General features: G+C 39.6%; 1 protein-coding gene across 1 annotated transcript in view; it reads right to left on the reverse strand.

Moving 5' to 3' along the window:
- Positions 1–6,617: 6,617 nt before the first annotated feature.
- Positions 6,618–20,739, reverse strand: part of KIF5B (kinesin family member 5B) — a 62,372-nt gene continuing 48,250 nt past the window's right edge. The window contains 7 exon segments of the mRNA XM_049777160.1: positions 6,618–9,154; positions 14,275–14,425; positions 14,961–15,177; positions 17,290–17,394; positions 17,527–17,598; positions 17,710–17,770; positions 19,592–19,693. Of these exon segments, the coding sequence (XP_049633117.1) occupies positions 14,295–14,425; positions 14,961–15,177; positions 17,290–17,394; positions 17,527–17,598; positions 17,710–17,770; positions 19,592–19,693 (688 nt within the window). The 3' untranslated portion in view covers positions 6,618–9,154; positions 14,275–14,294.

The raw sequence follows: 20,739 nt of genomic DNA on the forward strand, positions 1-20,739 counted from the left end.
TTGTGATCAAGGTGTTTAAATAAAGATATTAATTTAAAAAAAAAACACACACACACAAAGAAAAAAGAAAAAAAGGAAAGGTTCCAGCACTCCTGGAGGAAAGTACCTCTGCAGGTTGTAATCAGAAGAGACCTTGTTCCACTGCAGAAGAGCTTGAGTCCTTGAAGAGAAACAATACACGCTTTTTCCTATGTGTATCATGAGTGTTTGTGCTTTGAACATTGAAGGGCACATGAGCCCAAGTCAGAGCTCTTATGAGTTTAAGATGATCCAGCGCTAGAGATGGACGTGAAAGGCCACTGTAATGTCCCTAGGTCAATGGATCCAAGCTCTGGAGTGTTTGTAGATCTTAAAATAGGCAGGAGTGGGGCCGGAGCGGAGGTACAATCGGTAGGACGTCTGCCTTGCACGATCTAGCCTAGGACGAACCGTGGTTCTATGCTCCGGCGTCCCATATGGTTCCCCCAAGCCAGGAAATATTTCTGAGCTCTTAGCCAGGAGTAACCCCTGAGCTTCACTGAGAGTGGCCCCAAAACAAAACAAACAAACAAAAAATGGCAGGAGGATGCTGTCTCCAAGTGCTTATAGGCACTTGCTTTACCCCATTTGCCTCAATTTTTCTTCCCCAACTGATGTATTTATGTCATGCTTATATAAAACTTCATTCTTATTAATTTTTTTAAATTTTTATTATGGTCAGAGTGAATTACAAATTTTTCACAGTAATATTTAAGGCACATAGTGATAATCAATGAGGGGCACTTCCATGACCCGTGTTGTCCTCCGTCCACCTCTGTTCCCAGCATGCATCCCACTTCTCCCTCCTTTACAACCCCCCCCCCCCCGTAATGCTAGTGCAACTATTTCCCCCTTGTACAGCTTGTTGTAGATTGGGTATCAATTCTGTTGTTGTTGACTTTGGATTTGGTATTCAAATCTGATTTTATTTCTTTCTTTTTTTTTTTTTTTTTTGTGGCTTTTGGGTCACACCACACAGTACTCAGGGGTTACTCCTGGCTCTACTCTCAGAAATCGCTCCTGGCAACCTCGAGGGACCATATGGGATGCCAACATTCAAACCACCATCCTTCTGCATGTAAGGCAAACTCTCTATCACCATGCTATCTCTCCAGCCTCAAGTCTCATCATTTTTTATTTCCACCAAATGAATATACGACTGTCTGGTCTTGGTACCATCCATTTTTCTCCCTCCAATTATGAGGCTGATCAAGGTGATTCCAGTAATGTGGCTCTATTGGAGATGTAAGAAAATATATGAAAGAGTTCAACTAGGTCAGTAGTGGGCAACTTTTTTTTTCAACTGAGCCAAATCTCGCCAAAACCACGATTGAAATTTATTTTGAGAGCCACATTTTTAAACCAAAAATACATAGGATGGTACACTGTTTTTAGTTTCAATAAGTTTTTATTGAGAATATTCTGCATGCAAGTATCCACATAGGTCGGGAGGATATAAATAACACAATAAAACAAAAACTTTAGAATGATATTATTTATCGATAACGTTAAAGTCCATAAAATTTGCCTTACAATGTAGAGAAAATTACATCCTGACAATGACTGACAAAGTCACAACACTAATGTGAACATTGGCCTTGCATTTCCTTGGATAGTTTGAGTAAGTCAGGTTTGTATGTTGTTGTTTTTAATTTTAGGCCGGTTCCAGGTTCTCATCGATGAGATGATTTCTCAATTTACTCTTGATAAGATTCATGCTTGAAAATGATTGTTCCCATAAATATGTAGACCCGAACAAGGGAAGAACAGCAAACGCTAGCTTTTTTAGTTGATTAATGAGTCATGAATACTATTCCAGGTGTTAAAAATCAACATATCTTCCTTCTCCAGGTCTTTCAAAGCAGAACACTTGTGCTGTGAACTAAGTTCACATTTGTGTTTCTCCAATCTTTCTTTCTTTCTTGTTTTTTTTTTTTTTTTTTTTTTTTTTGGGTTTTTGGGTCACATCCGGCGGTGCTCAGGGGTTACTCCTGGCTCTATGCTCAGAAATAGCTCCTGGCAGGCACGGGGCACCATATGGGACACCGGGATTCGAACCAACCACCTTTGGTCCTGGATTGGCTGCTTGCAAGGCAAAGGCCGCTGTGCTATCTCTCTGGGCCCTTTCCATTCTTTCTAAATTAGCACAAAGACATTCAAATTTCGAGTTCCACAGTTCTTTGTTTTTTAAATCCAGCAATTGCATTTCAGTTGCCAATGTCGATATTAAAGGGAGAAAAATTTAATTCCATTACAGTGGCATCCAGAGGTTTTTTAACAAAGGCCAACGTTGCTCTGCTGTTTCTGAAATTCTGAAACCTCTTGAAAAAAGTTTCCCTCATATTTAAAAGTGCTGTTTTAAATAGGTAATGTCAATATCAGAATTATTTTCTTGGCGATGTTTCAACAGGCTTGGAAAGTGAATCAAAGTTTCTCTGTCAAAATCTTGAGCAAAAACAGATGATTTGTTTTCAAACGAAATAACTTCTTCTAACATTGAAAAAATGGTTTCCTTTCCCCTATAGTTTATGATTAAGCTGATTTAGACGTGAAGTAATATCCACCATGAAATATAGTTTTTGAATCCACTGATCGTTTGTTAGTTCTGGATAGTGAACACCTTCTTCTGAGGGCAGCAGAGAGAGGATGCTGCCTTAATGCCGCGGTGCCACACAGAAAGTCACGCCCCCCCCCATACCACATGACCCACCTGGAGCTGTGTGGAGCCGGATGCCAGGGCTGCACACAGGGTGCGCGCTGATAGAGGCTAGAGGCAGAGTCCTGACTCCTGGAGCAGCAGCCCTGCACACAGAAGAGCTGCATTCAAAAGTGGATAAAGGGGCCGCAGAGATAGCATGGAGGTAAAGCATTTGCCTTACATGCGGAAGGACAGTGTTTCGAATCCCACCATCCCATATGGTCCCCTGTACCTGCTAGGGGCGATTTCTGAGTGTAGAGCCAGGAGTGACCCCTTAGCGCTGCCGGGTGTGACCCACCCCTCTGAAAAGTGTAAAGAGCCACATGTGGCTCTCGAGCCGTGGCTTGCTGACCACTGATTTAAACTATTCTAGGAGGAAGAGATAATACAGTGGGTAGGATGCTTGCTTGGCACAGGGCCAACCCAGATTCAATTCTTGGCATCACATATGGTCTCCTGTGGACCTCCTGAGTGCAGAGCCAGGAGTAATCCTGATCATTGCTGAATGGCTACAAAACAAAACAAAAGAATATAATCCTCAACAAATTATCTATCCTGGGGTGGAGAGATAGCTCAAAGAGCTAATCAAAATGTTTTGTATCATGGAGGCCTGGCTTCCATTCTGGAACTGCCAGGAGTGAACCGAGTATAGAGCTGGGACTAAGTAACTCCTGAACATTTTTTGGGTGTGACCCCCCTAAAAAAAACCCCAAGATTTACAGATCTAGTTGGTAAATCTATGCATAGTTAATGGTAGCTAATAACCTAGGAAGAGACAATGAAACTTGACGGATTTTCCAACTGCCCAATGGAATGCTGCCTCTGAGTAAATGTTGCCCCCTGCAGGCACAGCAAAAACCTGAACCGCACAGTTGTGGATTTTAAATTAACAGAAAGTACTAAGGACATAAGAACGATTTACACATTATAAAAATGATGCATAATCTGAAATTATGAACAAGACGAATAACCTATGTAAACCACAGAAAAATGAGACAGTGGATTCATCCAATGTATTTTAGTTGACTCTTGATTTTAGTCATTTTTTGGGGGGGAGTGAGATGGGTGGAGGGGAGTGCCACACTCAGGGATTCTAGATTGGGCTTGATTGGGTTTAGGATTCTTGATGGGGCTTAGAGGATCATATGGGATTGAAACCGGGTTGGCTACTTGTCAAGGCAAGTGCACTGTTAGCTGTACTCTTCGGACCTGATTTAAGTAGACCTAGTGGTGCTTAGAGGTTACTCCAGCCTCTGTGCTCAGAAATTGCTCCTGGCTGGAGCTGGAGAGATGGCAGGGAGGTAAGGAGTTTGCCTTGCATGCAGAAAGACAGTGGTTCGAATCCAGCATCCCATATGGTCCCCCGAGCCTGCCTGGAGCAATTTCTGATCATAGAGCCAGGAGTAACCCCTGAGTGCTGCTGGGTGTGACCCAAAAGCAAAACAAAACAATGAAAAGAAATTGCTCCAGGCAGGCTCGGGGGAACCATATGGCATGCAGGGATTCAGACCACCATATGTACTGGATCAATTCGATACCGCTATGCAATCTCTCTAGACCCTAATTTAAATAGTTTTTGTGTGTGTGTGTGTGGTTTCTGGGTCACACCCGGCAGTGCTCTGGGGTTATTCCTGACTCCAGGCTCAGAAATTGCTCCTGGCAGGCACAGAGGACCATATGGGACGCTGGTATTCGAACCCATGACCTCCTGCATGAAAGGCAAACGCCTCACCTCCATGCTATCTCTCCGGCCCCTAATTTAAATAGTTTTAAATAAAAATTTAGACTCTAAGAGACTACTAACTTGGGGTGTGTGATGGATTATTGTGGATGCCACACCTAGTGGTCTGGGAACTGACCCCAGCGCCTAACTTGAACCATATGCTCCAATACTTGTGTTTTTAGGACTTTATTCCAAACACATATTGAAGTATTTACAAAAAACCCAGAATAATCTGGACTCTTCAAATATTCATGGGGAGAGACATAAGAATGGGGCTGTGTGAAACAAAATTATCTGAGTTGAAAACTACTAAAATTTGTCGGTTTGTTAGTTGTTTACTTTTATGTGATTAAAATCTTTCATAATAATATAAAGATAATAAACAAAAGGGGTGGAAGCCAGTCAACACTATTAATTTACCAAGTGTTTCTTCCATTTCTCCAACTAAATCTGAATGAATGGTTTAATGAAGAAACCATTAAAAAAGTAAACCTGAGGGGCAGTAAGGTGTCTGCCTTGCACATGCTAACCTAGGATGGGGGTGTCCTATATGGCCCACCCAAGCCAGGAGCAATTTCTGAGCGCATTGTCAGGAGTAACCCCTGAGCATCACAGGGTGTGGCCCAAAACAGCAAAAAAAGTTAAAAAAAAAAAAAGTAACCTACTTTTTTTTTTTTTTTTGAGACAGACTGGCAGCTCTCAGGGGTTGTTACTTCTGGCTCTAAAGCTCCCAAATCATTCCTGGTAGCCTCAGGGACCTATAGGGATACCGAACAAACCTGGATCCTTTAAGGCAAATGCCCTACCCGCTGTTTCTGAACCTGAACACTTATATAAGTCAAGATAAAAAGAATCATAGGCCAGTGATTTTCAACCTTTTTTACACCAGTGAATAGCTAAGGCGGAAATTAAATGATTTTTTTTCCCTTTGGTTTTTGGGTCACACTTGGCGGTACTCAGAGGTTACTCTTGGATCTGCACTCAGAATTGCTCCTGGCAGGCTCAGGGGACCATATGGGATGCCGGGATTCAAACCACCATCCGTCCTGGATCGACTGGGCGCAAGGCAAACGCTCTACTGCTGTGCTTATCTCTCTGGCCCTGGAAATTAAATAATTCTCAAGTGTTTTTAGTATTTTTGGGGTCACACCCAGCTGTGCTCAGGGGTTACTCCTGGCTGTCTGCTCAGAAATAGCTCCTGGCAGGCACGGGGGACCATATGGGACACTGGGATTCGAACCAACCGCCTTTGGTCCTGGATCGGCTGCTTGCAAAGCAAATGGCGCTGTGCTATCTCTCCGGGCCCAAGTGTTTTTAGTTTTAAAATTTAACAGTATTTGGATCAGAGTGATAGCAGAGGTTAGGCTTTACATGTGGCTGACCCGGGTTTGATCCATGTCACCCCATATGGTCCCCCAAGCAATGTCAGGAGATTCCTGAATGCAGAGCCTGGAGTAACTCCCAAGCATTACTGTGTGTGCCTCCCACACAAACATTATCAAATGAAACAAATCCAATCTAACATTATCAAATGAAAAGCATGTGTTAAAAGCAGCAATGACTTTGCAGACCTGTGGTTACAGAAAAAACTATCTAGACTACACTGAAAAACAGATGAGACTGATGAGACAGTGCTTGGGGATTACTCTTGGCTCTGCACTGAGGAATTACTCTGGTTAGTCTAGGGGGCCATATGGAATGCGGGAAATTGAACTCAGGTTGGCGAGTGTCAGGCAAACAACCTACCCTTTGTACTGCTCTGGCCCTGAGGAGACTGATTCTTTCTAGCCCTTAACTAGACAGCTAACTGCTGTCCAAAAACCATGCAGCAGGGCCAAGAGATGGCTCAAGTGACTACCCTGTAAACGTGAGGGTCAAGAGTGACCGGTTCCTGGTGCTGCTGCAGGCATTCAGCACGATACCTGCCACAGCTGCATTGTAGCCAGGTGTGCACACTGAACTAACGGATATAACCCCAGCACAACCCAGTGTGCACGCCCCGCAGGCCCCTCTGTGCCATCCACAGAGAGAGAAAGGGGGATGAGGAGAGGGCAGAGTAGGTGATATAAGAAAACACGATGGACTGAATGTATTTATTTTAGTTACTATTCTGTAAGACTGTCATTTAGTCAGAGAAAATCAACCTGGTATCTCATTGAATAATTTTTAAGTCATAAATTGTCCAAAAATTTCCTTTTTATTTAAACATAAAACACATTTTACAGCATGCAGGTTAACTTAAAACAAAATTATATGGTGACTTCCCAAACCAATTATCTTTGACTACACCTTCAAGCAATGAAATTAAACCTACATATTCCACAGGTAGACCCAGACTCTGTCTTCATGTCATTTTCTTAAGTTAGGTAAATAATTTAATTGATCACCATGAATAAATATTACTCTTTTATTTCACTGAGTTTTCCCCTTCTGAACACTTATCAATAACATTCAGAGGAACATTAATATATTCAGTTAAAAAAAAAGATACTGCAAATTGAAGTAAGTGACAATGTTACAGATGATCAGAAGTTCATTTATAAGGATAAATGCTGTGTTTTAGTGCCCTACCAAAGCAAAAGAATTGTTTACTGAAAACAAAATTATGAACTGCTTTGTACATTTTATGAGTTTGAAGTTATAAATAGAAAAGAAGTGTTAAGATACCTTAAAAAAAAGACTAATAATGTGAATGCTGAACCAACCACTTGCTAGTTACAATTCATTGTTACGCAGCACCAATACCTGTGATGAATCTTACAAAAATGAAACTACCATGTTCAGACAAAATAGAAAAAAATATGCTTAATTTAAGAAATTGCCAGAGCAAGTTTTCATTTGAAAACAAGTATGTTTATGTGAAAGCAGCCAGACATTTTTTCCATTAGAAAACTACCCTTGCAAATGGCTGTAGCATTTTTTTAAAGTTAACTACAATTTCAATCTTGTCATAAAGTTTCATCTCAATTTTTGGAGTGTTTGATTAGTCCTAAAAGCAACACAGGAAAGGTTGCAGATTCTAACAGCAATAATTTTTGACTGTTAAAAAAATAAATAAATAAATTTATCTTTTAAATCAAAATTATTATAAAAGTGGAAATTACGATAGGTAAGGAAATAGAAAAATAAGCCAATCATGATACGAATCTTCTGACTATGGCTCCAAATTTAATACAAATATCTGTGTATAAAACTTTTGTTCAAAAAGTTAATTCTGCCAGATCCTAACAGAACTTTCCAGCTTTCTTCTCTGACTGAATAATCTTAAAACTCCCTTCTCTGCTACCATAAGTGTAGTCAAACCCCTTCAACTGATGAAGCAGTATCAAAGTTTTCCCTACGACTTTTATAGTTTCTTAAAAGAAACTGTTGATTTAATCATCTGAAGAATAAGCAGCAAAACCAAGTTTGCTTAGTATTAATCACAAACTTATGGGCTACAGCCAAAGTAAGTTGAAGATTAGTGACTTGCAAACAATTTACTATTTCTAGAATAAGTAATACATTATAGTCTATGATAGTGTAAACACCTCAGGAATTTCTGATCAAAATTTCCCTATACATAAAATTATCATTTGTTCCATTCTTTCACATTTGCCTTCAATTTCTATTAATTTTTATTAAATTCAGATTGACCAATACAGTACAATACAGTACTAACATTTTAACAGTATGTCTAATCCTATAATTTGATCTTATTAAAAACACAAATTCCTATCTATGCAATTGTCTTTTTGCTTTATTTTTTTGTTGGCCACACCTGGTAGTATTTAGGGCTACTCCTGGCTCTGAACTCAGGAAATCACTCCTGGTGGGGCTTGAGGCACAATCGGGGTGTCATGGATAGAAGCCTGGTTGGCCACATGCAAAGCAAGAGCCCTACCCACTATTCTCCAGCCACTCTAGTCCCCGTATCTACCCAAGTCTTGTATTAACTCCCAAGCTCACCAAAATGTTTTCATTCGCCAAACAATGTTGATTCTAGAATTTGGAAGGAGAAATAAGTTTTTTTTCCTGAACTCAAACTGAGATCTAATTTTAATATTGTGAAAGTATTTCTATCCAGAGTAATTCGGCAACAGGCATTTCTGAGATAACAACTAAGCAGTCCTGCTCAAGTCTCAATTGCCCAGGCAGTTTTAAGGTTTCAGTGCTTAAACAGTAGTTTTCAGAAGCAAACTTCAGAGATGACACAAATAATTTAATTCTGAAACCATTTCAAGGAATTTTATAGTACTGATCTATCTTGGCATATAGTGTTCTAAGTGGTAAATTTGAAATATATGATCTAAGTGTTTTATTTTCCTAAAATAAGGAAGATATTTTAATAAGAAAAGAAAAATAAGCAGCTAGGTAATTTAAATTGGAGATTAAAATAAACATACACAAAAAAATAACAAGTACAAAAAAGCACACTCCTATATGATACAGTAAGCTTGGCACGTGAAGACTAATTTTAAGACATGAAAGACAAACTGTGTAATAAATAGGGCCACAGTTGTAAACTGTCATTTTCCCTCCTAAGACGACAAAATTGCACTCTAGTTGTGTTGGGAAGCAGCAGAGTTTACAAGAAGAGTGGGTAGGAAACAGCTGTACAGGCCAGGTATCATTTATACATTGAGAAAGTTTTAATTCTACAGTTCCCAAGAGGGCAGAGGTTATAGTCATTGAATGATATTATGTCCTCTTCAGACTTCGATTATTTTCAACACCTAAAAATGAAAAGTATAGAGAATATATTTTTATTTACACAAAACATGAGATAATCATAAGAGCATAAAACAGGTAGATATACACCAATAGCTTAAAAAACATTTTAGCCAATTGTTTTGATGGAGCATCCAATTGAAAAGATGGCAACATGAAAGATTTGACTTCTACCTTTTTTATTTACTTCTTAAGCAGAATATATAGCAGCAGCAAATGTTAACTCTATTATTATTCTTTCCAAGAGACTGAAATACTGTCCTAGGTACATTTAAAAAGGCAATCAAAAGCATTAATCAATGATAATCAAACAGATATTCAAACAGAATAATCAAAGATACGCTTATTGGGCCACACAAGTAGATCCATATCTATATCTATATGGGCCACCCAAGTTTAAACTCAAGCACTACTTACAGATTCCCTAAGCATCAACACAAATGGCCTTAGGGCCAGGGCAATCCCCAAAGCCTGGCTGACTAAGAAATGCCACAAGGGCACCTAAACACTGCTTGAAGGCCTCAAAAACAAAATGAAGCAAACCAGCAACAGTGATGATAAAATGGAAGGCAAGTCAGTGACATTCAGAAGTGCACGATCACAATTGGCAATGCTACAGAGTAGCTATAAAAACATGGAAGGGGTAATGAAAAATGAGGGAAAGATTAGAGATATTTATGACAGAAACGATGAAAATAACTATTTCAGCAATAACAACTACTGTTTTGATACGGATGTTCCCCCCACACAAAAAAAACCCTTTTCAAATTATTAAGAAAAAGCCTGGGGCCGGGCAGTGACGCTAGAGGTAAGGTGCCTGCCTTGCCTGCGCTAGCCTAGGACGGACCTCGGTTCGATCCCCTGGCGTCCCATATGGTCTCCCAAGCCAGGAGCGACTTCTGAGCGCATAGCCAGGAGTAACCGCTGAGCGTCACCGGGTGTGGCCCAAAAACCAAAAACCAAAAAAAAAAAGAAAACGCTAAAAGGGGACCGGAAAGAGAGCATGGAGGTAAGGCATTTGACTTTCATGCAAAAGGACGGGAGTTCGAATCCCGGCATCCCATATGGTCCCCCGTGCCTGCCAGGGCAATTTTCTGAGCATGGAGCCAGGAGTAACCCCTGAGCACTGACAGGTGTGACCAAAAAAAAAAAAAAAAAAAAAAAAAAAAAAAAGAAAAAAGAAAGAAAAGAAAAAGCTAAAAGACTAGCCCTGTAAAATTAATTACTAAAATGGTGTAATTACTATAAGTAAAATTACAGTGCTATTTTCCCTCCAAGATAAAACTTACTTAAATCACCTCCTCCTCTTATTTTATTTTTTAGGTTTGCACTCAAGGGTTATTCCTGGCTCTGCACTCAGAAATTGCTCCTGGCAGGCTAGGGGACCATAGAGGATGCCAGGGATAGAAGCTGGTCCATTCCAGATCTACCTCTGTGCTATTATTGGTCTGGCCCATTTTTCTCCTTGTTTTTTGTTTTACTTACTAAAATTTTTTCACAACATACCTTTTTTTTTTTTTGTTGTTGTTTTTGGGCCACACCCTGTGACGCTCAGGGGTTACTCCTGGCTATGCGCTCAGAAGTTGCTCCTGGCTTCTTGGGGGACCATATGGGACGCCGGGGGATCGAACCGCGGTCCGTCCTAGGCTAGCGCAGGCAAGGCAGGCACCTTACCTCCAGCGCCACCGCCCGGCCCCACAACATACCTTTTTAATAATTTATCACCCAAGTAGGTCATATAATTCTTAGTAATTTGAATAATTCGAGTTAAAAAATAAAACCACTATCCTTTTGACTAACGATGAAATAAACCTGTAAATAAGCACACTTTTCTTGGGACTGGAGAGATAATACAGCAGGGAGGGCTTTTGCCTTGCATGTGGCCAAACCTCTTGGATTTTAAGATTCCCACAAGGGAATCTGCACCCCTCAAGCACCTCCAGGAGTAATTCCTGAGTGCAGAGCCAGGAATAATAATCTGGGAACATCACCAGGTGTGATCAAAAAAGAAACAGTAAAATTATACTTTTCTAATTGCACTGGCTTGAAGATCTAGCTTGTCAGGCTTTCTTGCCCTCATATGCTAAACTACTATCATTACATTAGGAACAGTGTTGCTTTCAATGTTCAAGACTATTAAAAAGGGGGGCCAATTAGTAGTAAGGCATTTTGCCTTGCACGCAGCCAAAACAGAATGGACCCCGGATCCAATCCTGGCATCTCATGATCCCCCGAGCCTGCCAGGAGTGATCTCTGAATGCAGAGTCAAGAGTTACCCCTCTCCCCCAAGACTATTAAAAAGGGCCATGGTCTACTTTGCAAATGAGATCTGAGTTAAATTCAGTTTTGGGTCCACATGTGCCGTGCTCAGGGAATCATGAGAAGCTGGGCTTGAACCTAGGCCTCCTACATAAAGAGCACGTGCTCAGACTGTTAAAACTCATTTTCCCAATTTTAATGTAAAAACAAAAATGATTGCCTTTTACCTATATCTATGTCTTGAAAATTCCCCTACCTCCCATTTCCAGGAAAGACAGCTTATATCTACTAATTATCTGCTTTGCAGTAGGTAATATCTTTTGTAATTCTCAGTAACAACATTCGTTTTTCCAATTAAGGGCTCAGAGAGTCATTATTCCAAAGGGGGAAAACAAGCTATCTCCAACCGATCAAAAAACTAGCTATAGTATATCCACTGCTGTGGTAAATATACCTATTATGCAGACTTACTAAGCACTGTTTACAATCAATTATATAAACATATAAATACAGAAACAAGACAACGACACAAAATCAACCCAATACACCCAGAATGTGGCATATACAAGTAATCCATCTAGCCTTTTCAGTGCATATCATTAAAAATGGGATCATTCTATTCCAATCACTGCTGTGTGGGACCATTTGTAAGGCCAAAGCACTACCAGTGTACTACCAGTGCAAAGGCTGGTCCCATTGAAAAAAAAAAAAAAACAAATAAGAGATCAAACAACTGAAGGGAAGGCAGGAGAGTAAAGCTATAAGGTGCTTGACAACATATTAACTCAACACTCATGTTTGATGAGTTGCAGAAAACTGTTTAAACTAAAAAAGCTGAGTAGCTGATGTAATAAAATGGGTGGTGTGATATAATATTATAAATAGTTTTAGTTTCTTAGACACAACCAGTAATCCTTGGGCTACTCTGGGTGTAGCTGTGGAATCCCTGGGTCTCCAACTTGCCAAGCCTGCATTCATCTCCTTTAAGTATCTCCACATTGCATTTTGATTACATATCAACAGTTTAAACCTTTAATTAAAAAGTTATAGCAAGCAGAAGCCAGGGGATAGCTCATAGGATCAGAGTGCATGACTTGCACTGTGGGAAGTCTGGGCCTGACACAGCACATGGGTCCGCGAGACTATGATGGGAGTAGTTCTAGAGCACTGCCAGGTGAGGATCAACCAACAAAAGTTCTAACATATAAAGGAAGTTTCTTCTTTTTTGGAAGGCAGGGGGCTGGGGAGGTCACATCCAGATGTGGTCAGGGTTTACTTCTAGCTTGCTGTTGAGGGATCACTCCAGGCAGTGCTCGGGGAATCAGATGTAACATCAGGGACTGAACCAATGTCATCAGTATGCAAGACAAACTTTACCCACTATACGCTCTCCTCAGCCCCAAAAGAACCTTGAAAGAGACAGAGAGTGGGATCACTGGATGACATCTCATCTCCTATTTTGTAATCTTTGAAATCCCCTTATAAGGAACAGATTTAACTATAGAGTTAAAGTCAAATATTCATCCAAAAATCTGCTTCACAGTAGGTAATTATTCAGAGTAAACATATATAAAAGGACATAGGACTGAACAGATAGCTTAACTTGCATGCAGCTGACTCTGATTTGAGCCCCCCCCCCCAATACTGCATTTGATCTTTTGAACACTGCTAGGAATGATTTTTGAGCATCTCCGAGGTGGCCCAAACACCACCCCAACACCTTATATATAAAGAAAAAGACAAAAATTATACAAAAGGAAAATGCATACAGATCATTAAATATGAAGCCAAATTTATTAACATAACAGTGATATGCTGGTTTTACTAAAATTGCAACAAATGGTAAGTACCTTTGGCTAAGATGCAATTTTGTAAAGTCTTTCCATATAGGAGTGTTAATATGATATAAAAGCCCTTTAAGAGGGGCTGGAAAGATAGAATGGAGGTAAGGTGTTTGCCTTGCATGCAGAAGGACAGTGGTTCAAATCCCGGTATCTCATATGGTCCCCTGAACTTGCCAGGAGCGATTTCTGAGCATAGAGCCAGGAGTAACTCCTGAGCATTCCCGGGTGTGACCCAAAAACAAAAAACAAAAAGCCCTTTAAGACTGACGAAATATGCATAAGCCTCATAAGCACAAAGTCACAAGTTCAAAGTCAGTATCCAATATGTGCTAAAATGTGCCTCACAGCTCCATTGTATATGATCTCTGGTGCAACAATAAAAACACCCAGTGCAGGTCAGTGTGTAAATACCACAAAAAAGGGAAATAACCACCACAACTAAGAAAGACATTAAAGTGTCATAGCCAGGAGCATGTGCAACTCAGCAACTGCATCAAAATGAAGGGAAAGGGGAAGGAAGGGAAGAACCTTAAAATGTTTACACCTCAGGGGAAAATCTGGAAAAAAGAATAAAGGATATCCACAGTTCAATTTTCATACAGGGAATAAATATTAGAAATTTTCAAGACTGAAAAACTAAGGCAACTAGGACAGACCACTTTTTCATCCCGTGGCATCCCATATGGTCCCCCAAGCCAGGGGTGATTTCTGAGCGCATAGCTGGGAGTAACCCCCAAGCGTCACCAGGTGTCACCAAAAACCCAAAAAATACCAAAAAAAAAAAAAGAGGAAAAAAAAAAAGAAAAACTATGGCATACTAGAATATTAAAAGCTAAAAGTCAAGCTATAAATATTAATAGGCTATAAATATTAATATAACTTCAATAGAAGAAATTGTGCCAAGTTATTTTATAATTGGTGTATAAAAAATGTAAGAATCCAAGAAAATGTTTCAATAACCAATGTTAAAACATTCCCATTTATAGCTATAATTTCAAACCCAGATTAAAAAAACCACCAACCTGTGGGTAATGCATAAAGCTTACGCCTGCTTGCCTCCTCCACCTCTTACTGCTACAGGCTGGCTGTTCTGAACAAATGCGCCTCCGCCACGAATTGCACTTGGATGAGTAGGAGAAGCAGCTGGATGTTGCCCTGGACGAATAGGCTTAGCTAACAGGGAAAAACAAAACTAAGTTAAAGGTGAATTTTTACTTAATACACGAATGAAATGGCTCTCTGCTTTTCTAACACTGCTCTCTGTATTTCTGTCTAGTACATACTCAGTTTTGCTGTTTAGTTATATTAGATGTCACTCCTCAGTTATATTAGAAAATGAAGGTAACTACAATCATGTTAACACATGACCCAGACTGTTTAAAAGTTAAGTCACAACATTCCAATCAAGCAGAACCTCTTCAACCTACTTACACCTATGGCTTGGTGGCACCTGCTCTACTGGATCAGGGACTAGAGATTCAAATCACGGTGGCAGACAGACTGGCAGTCTAAAGGTTTCCATATGCTATACCAGTGGTGGGCAACCTTTTTTTTCAACTGAGCCAAATCTCACCAAAACCACGACTGAAATTTATTTTGAGAGCCACACAGGGCGTGCGCTGACAAAGGCTAGGAGAGTCCTGACTCCTGGAGCTGCCATCCGGCACACAGAAGAGCCGCAGACTTCTGACTACTGTGCTATACTAACCGATTTGCGCAGAATGTCCTCTTCTGGCCATGTTCTTTGATCTCACTGCTTCCTTTATGCGATCTACTTCTTGTTGATAGCGTTTGCGATCCCGAGATGCATTTTCTTTGGCTTCTTTGAGTGCTGATTCCAAAGCTTTCACTCTTTCTGCTGTAGCTCTAAGTCGCTTTTCTAATTTAGGAAGTTCGCAGCGAAGATCTGCATTATCACGTACCAACTACAAAACAAAGAAAAATGTATTCTAGCTTTACTAAGATGATCTGAGGAAGTATAAATATTTCATAATTTCTTTCCAAAAATAAAATGAAATCATACATTAGATTTATCATTTAGGGACCAGAGAGATAGCACAGCAGTAGGGTGTTTGCTTTGCAATGGCCAACCCAAAACATGGGTTTGATTCTTGGCATCCCATATGGTTCCCCACACCTGCCAGGAGTAATTTCTGAGCGCACAAACAGGAGTAACCCCTGAGCGCTGCCAGGTGTGGCCCCAAAACAAAAAAGATTTATCATTAGCTAATTTAGCTAGGTAGCAACATGCAAGAAATACATATATCCATATATCAAACATTTTTCACAAATACAGTTTTTCTTTTTCTGGGAGATGAGGATTATTTTCTTCTTCTGAAGCAATGACAATAGTTAACAATCTTCAGTAAGATGCTAATTTGGTAGAACTAAATACTATTTTATTTAAAGTTTTGTTGTTTTTAGTTCACACCATACAGTGCTCAGGGAATATTGGCAGTGCTCAAGGGACCATATGGGCTGCTGAATACTGAACTGGGGTCAACCACATGCAAAGCAAGTATCCTTCCTGCTGTACCATCTCTCTGGCTCCTTAAGTTTCTTTTTTGCTTCTGGGAAAATGATGGGAATTCAAACTAGAGTGAGTGGCATGCAAAGTAAGCACATTAATCCAGCCCTTAATATTCTTTTGGACACCGTAAGATCCAAAAGCAAATTCAAGAAACACCGTAATAAGTGCTAAAACAAAGAATAAATTTTCCTTAAATACTAATGCTGTTGGTTTACACTAATGCTAAGAAAATTTCAAAGCAAATAATTAATCAAACCACACTAAAAAGAAAAATTTACACAGTAATTACTTTTTCTCCCCGTGTAACACAGGAAGTATTGATTTTTAAAGTTATTATGAAGAAATAAAAAAAAAACATGAAATTCTAAAAAAGGAATAGAAATACATGTTTTCACTGACCTCTTTCACAAGAGTTGTTAAAAATACTAGCCTCTCTAAAAGTTTCTGATGGTTTATTTAAACAAATGCTAGATAAAATAATGGAACAGCTCAACATGTAAAATTCCTTAGGACACTGAAATAGATAGCTGCTTCTCTTCAGTTTTTGTTGGTTTTTGTTTTTGTTTTATTGGGCCACACATGGTGACACTCATGGATTACTCCTGGCTATGCGCTCAGAAATTGGTCCTGGCTTGGGGACCCATATAGGACGCTGGGGATCAAACCAAGGTCCATCCTAGGTCAGTGCTTGAAGGCAGATACCCTACTGCTTGTGCCATTGCTCCAGCCCCTCTTTAGTTGTTTTTTTTTTTTTTTTTTTTTTTTGGGGGGGGGTGGGGTCACACCCGGCAGCGCTCAGGAGATACTCCTGGCTCTATGCTCAGAAATCTCTCCTGGCAGGCTTGGGAGACCATATAGGATGCTGGGATTCGAACCCACTTCGTTTTTTTTTTTTTTTTTTTTTTTAAATATTATCACCAGAGCTTTTTGGAGTAAGAGTGGCCTCTACCTCCTTGCATCTTCCTTCTTCCAGGAGGCCTGGCAGCTGAGTGCATGCCCCTAAAAGCCGCAGTATCAGTAATAGTGTTTTGAAATTCTGGATTAAGTTCATTTGTTTGATGTTATCATCCCTAAAGAAACTATTTTAACAGACTAGATAGCAAACAAGAGCTAGTAACTTTACTGGAGATACAATAATTTTCACAAATGTACTTGATACTGTACTTTTTCTTTTTTTCTCTCCCATGTTATCTTATTATTTTTTTGTTTTTTGTTTTTGGGTCATACCCGGCGACACTCAGGGGTTATTTTTGTCTCTGCACTCAGAAATCACTCCTGGAAGGCACAGGGGACATATGGGATGTTGGGATTCGAACCACAGTCTGTCCTGAATCGGCTGTGTGCAAGGCAAAAACCCTACCGCTGTACTATCTCTCTGGCCCCTTTATTTTTTCTTTTCATAACTTTGCTTTCACTTATCTGGAAGCAAATGTATTTTGGTCAATTGTCAAGTATGTGATGCATTTTCTTTAAATATATAATCACCACCAAATACATTCTTTATTACCTGTTTGTGCACTTTAGTGAGTTGTTCAAGATTATTTTCAAGAAAAGAGATTTTCTGTTTTTGGGCAGCACTGCCTCCTGTGTCATCAGAATCAACCTCAGCGCTCTAGAAGATCAACATGAAAAAAGCTTGTAAGTTTAACTTGCAAAGTTAATACAACAAAAAAGTCAATCATGAATACAAAGAATCACATTAAACAAGAATTATAAAAGTAATCACCCTGCACTGTTTTATTACCTTTTTAACTCTGGTGGCCAAGTCCTGAACAAAGAGCTTCCTCAAGTTGTGTAAAGTCTGAAGTTCCTTAGCCTTGAAGTAAAAAGAGCAGTGTTTTGGAATTCAAATTCAATTTAACCAAAAGGGACAAAGGGGACCTCAGTAAATTTCCCCCAATCCTTATCATTTGCTAGTTTTCCTTACCACAGTCTCTTCCAAACCCTTCAAGTCTTGTCTTGCTTGTTCTCGTCTGTCTTGCATAACTCTGAAGAGTAAAAGAACATAAAATTTGTATTTTAAACTTTGAGTCCATCCACAAAATACTGGCTTTATTTTAGTGTAAGAGTTAAATAGAATATTTATCTAAAAGTGGCAGTCATATATTTACTGTGACAGGCTTCAAAGTAAAAGGAGCAATCATTTTATTTATTTTTTTATTTTTTATTTTTTTGATTTTTGGGCCACACCCAGCGGTGCTCAGGGGTTACTCCTGGCTGTCTGCTCAGAAATAGCTCCTGGCAGGCACGGGGAACCATATGGGACACTGGGATTCAAACTAACCACCTTTGGTCCTGGATCGGCTGCTTGCAAGGCAAACACCGCTGTGCTATCTCTCTGGGCCCGGAGCAATCATTTTAACTGAGAAATTTTTATACAATCCCAGAAATGTTAGATATAATCTAGGAATTAGAATACAAATTACTAAAGTAAAAATGTTTTACAATGTAATTATACAAAAAATAGATGTGATTAAGAATCTTTATAAAATTGAGATGATCGACCATCCTAACAATAATAGTTGATTTACAAATTGTCTCATAAATTCAAGGCAATCAAGGAAAGAAAGATTGTAACTGTTACTTTTTTACCTTTGTAGATTCAAGAAAACAGATTTTTAACTATAGTTTTAGTATATTGAGATATAATAGTTAAGTAGTTATTTTTTCAGAAAGCAAAGCTAAAATTTGTAAGATCATTATCTGAGAAAAATTCATTTTGGGGATCAGATATTAAAAATCTATATAAATCATGTTTAAGATCTATTTTATGATAAACTAAATAAATGTGGCACAGAAACAGCAAGGAGGTTGATAAACAAAACCGGAATCTTGATCATCCCTGAAATAAGACTACTGTCACTAAAGTACAAGAACACATAGCAAGCTTTTAGGAATAGGCCAAGCTAATAGAGAGAAACCTTAGAAAAGCACACAGAGCTTGCCAGAGCTTGCAGGATGGTGGACTCAGAGGGATGTAGAGTGAGTATGTTTGGAGAGGGCATGAGTGCACCCAGGAGTACCTATTTATAATGAGCTGGAAACTACTTTTTTTGTTTTGTTTTGTTTTTGGGCCACACCCAGTGACGCTCAGGGGTTACTCCTGGCTATGTGCTCTGAAATTGCTCCTGGCTTGGGGACCATATGGGATGCTGGGAATCAAACTTCGGTCCGTCCTGGGTCAGCCGCGTGCAAGGCAAATGCCCTATCACTGCGCTATCCCTCTGGCCCCTGGAAACTACTTTCTTGAGTTATGTGAGCCGCTTTCTATGTCGAGCAAATCAGGTGAACTGGAGAACATAAGGAATCTCAGATTTAAAACTAATTGCTTGGTCTTGTGATGGACCAGAAAGAGGTAGAGAAGGGAGGGATGGAAAGAAAGGAGAGTGGGGAGAGGAGTGAGCCAAAGAAGAAGGGAAAGAGAACAGAGAAGAGAGGAAGAAAGTGGGAGCTTACTTGCTTAAGTTAATAAATATAAAATATACTTCAGGGAACCATCACACAAGGAATCTATCATTCTTTCTAGTGTCCAATGATCTACAGCCCACCCCTTTCTAAAAATATGCTACCCTATTGTCTGTAAATACCTATGGCTACAGAGGAGTTAGATATTTGAGCTTAAGATTCCAATATCTTCATACCCATGCCAGTTTGTTTCTAATAAAGTGCTTTCTTGATTTGAAAATAAAAATCAATACCTATGTCCATCAGTCTGTACAAAGTAAAAGAAATCTATCTGTTGGATATACCTGAGAATAATGGCAGCAATCCTAAACTTAGGATTCAAACAATCCAAACAATGTACTCACGTAAGCTCATGTAGTTTTCTACTCTTTTCTTGATCTGTAGCTTTCAATTTCTCATGTTCTACTCTCAGGCGTTCTTGTTCTAACATCATTTTCTGGTTTTGGCTGACAAAAAAGAAAGGAAAAGTATAACAAAATATCAGAATCTTCATTTCCTATGTGTTGTCCTTCACAGGATCATTTGCATTTTGTTTTTCAGATTTTGATTTGAAATGCCAACTTTGTTCTTTTTCATCTTTCATTACCCTGAATCATTGCCCCCAATCCATTAGTTAAGACCAGTATGCCAACTTTAGTCATCTTTTCTTTTTGTTTTGTTTTGGGGTCACACCTAGCAGTGCTCAGGGTTTACTCTGGGCTCTGTGCTCAGAAATCGCCCCTGGCTGGCTTGGGGGACCAGATGGGATGCCAGGATTCAAACTACCTCCAATCCTGGGTCGGCTGCATGCAAGGCACAGCCCTGCCACTGTGCTATCTCTCTGGCTCTTGTCATTTCTATTGTTATACGACATGAGAACTAAGATTGAATCATAATTTAGCTGTAGACCTCCAGTTTCCATAAATTCTATGTCTGTAAGCATGAAGTTATAGACAAAAAAAGTCCTCAGATAAACTATTGTTCCAAATGAATTTCAGGGAGTTGGTTGATCCACTTTTTTATTTTGAAGAATGCCATCGGTATCCTTAGAGGAATTGCATTAGATCTGGGAGTATTGCCATTTTAGTAATGTTAATCCTCCCAATCCATGAACAGGGTGTGTCTCTATTTCTTGAAGCAGTGTTTTGTTGTTTTCTGTGTACAGGTCCTTCACCTCTTTAGTTGACTCCAAGGTATTGAGTTTGTGTGATATACCAGATAAACTAATCATATCTCAATTTTTTGCTCTTACTCGTTTGTTTTCTGGGCCATAACTGACAGTGCTCAATGCTTATTCCTAGATCTGTGCTTGGGGAACCATATGCAGTACCTTGCAAAACCTGGGGTTATCTGTATGCAAAGCAAATACCTAACCCCTGTATTCTCTCTGAGTCCTCGCTAATCCCTCCAGCTTCCAGTAGTGTTGGGATTTAACCTGGGGTCTCACACATACAAGGCAAGCATAACTCTGCTGAGTGAGAAAACCTGCATCACATCCAATAGTACTGGAGGG

This window comes from Suncus etruscus, chromosome 7 (assembly GCF_024139225.1).
Source record: "Suncus etruscus isolate mSunEtr1 chromosome 7, mSunEtr1.pri.cur, whole genome shotgun sequence".
Lineage (NCBI taxonomy): Eukaryota > Metazoa > Chordata > Mammalia > Eulipotyphla > Soricidae > Suncus > Suncus etruscus.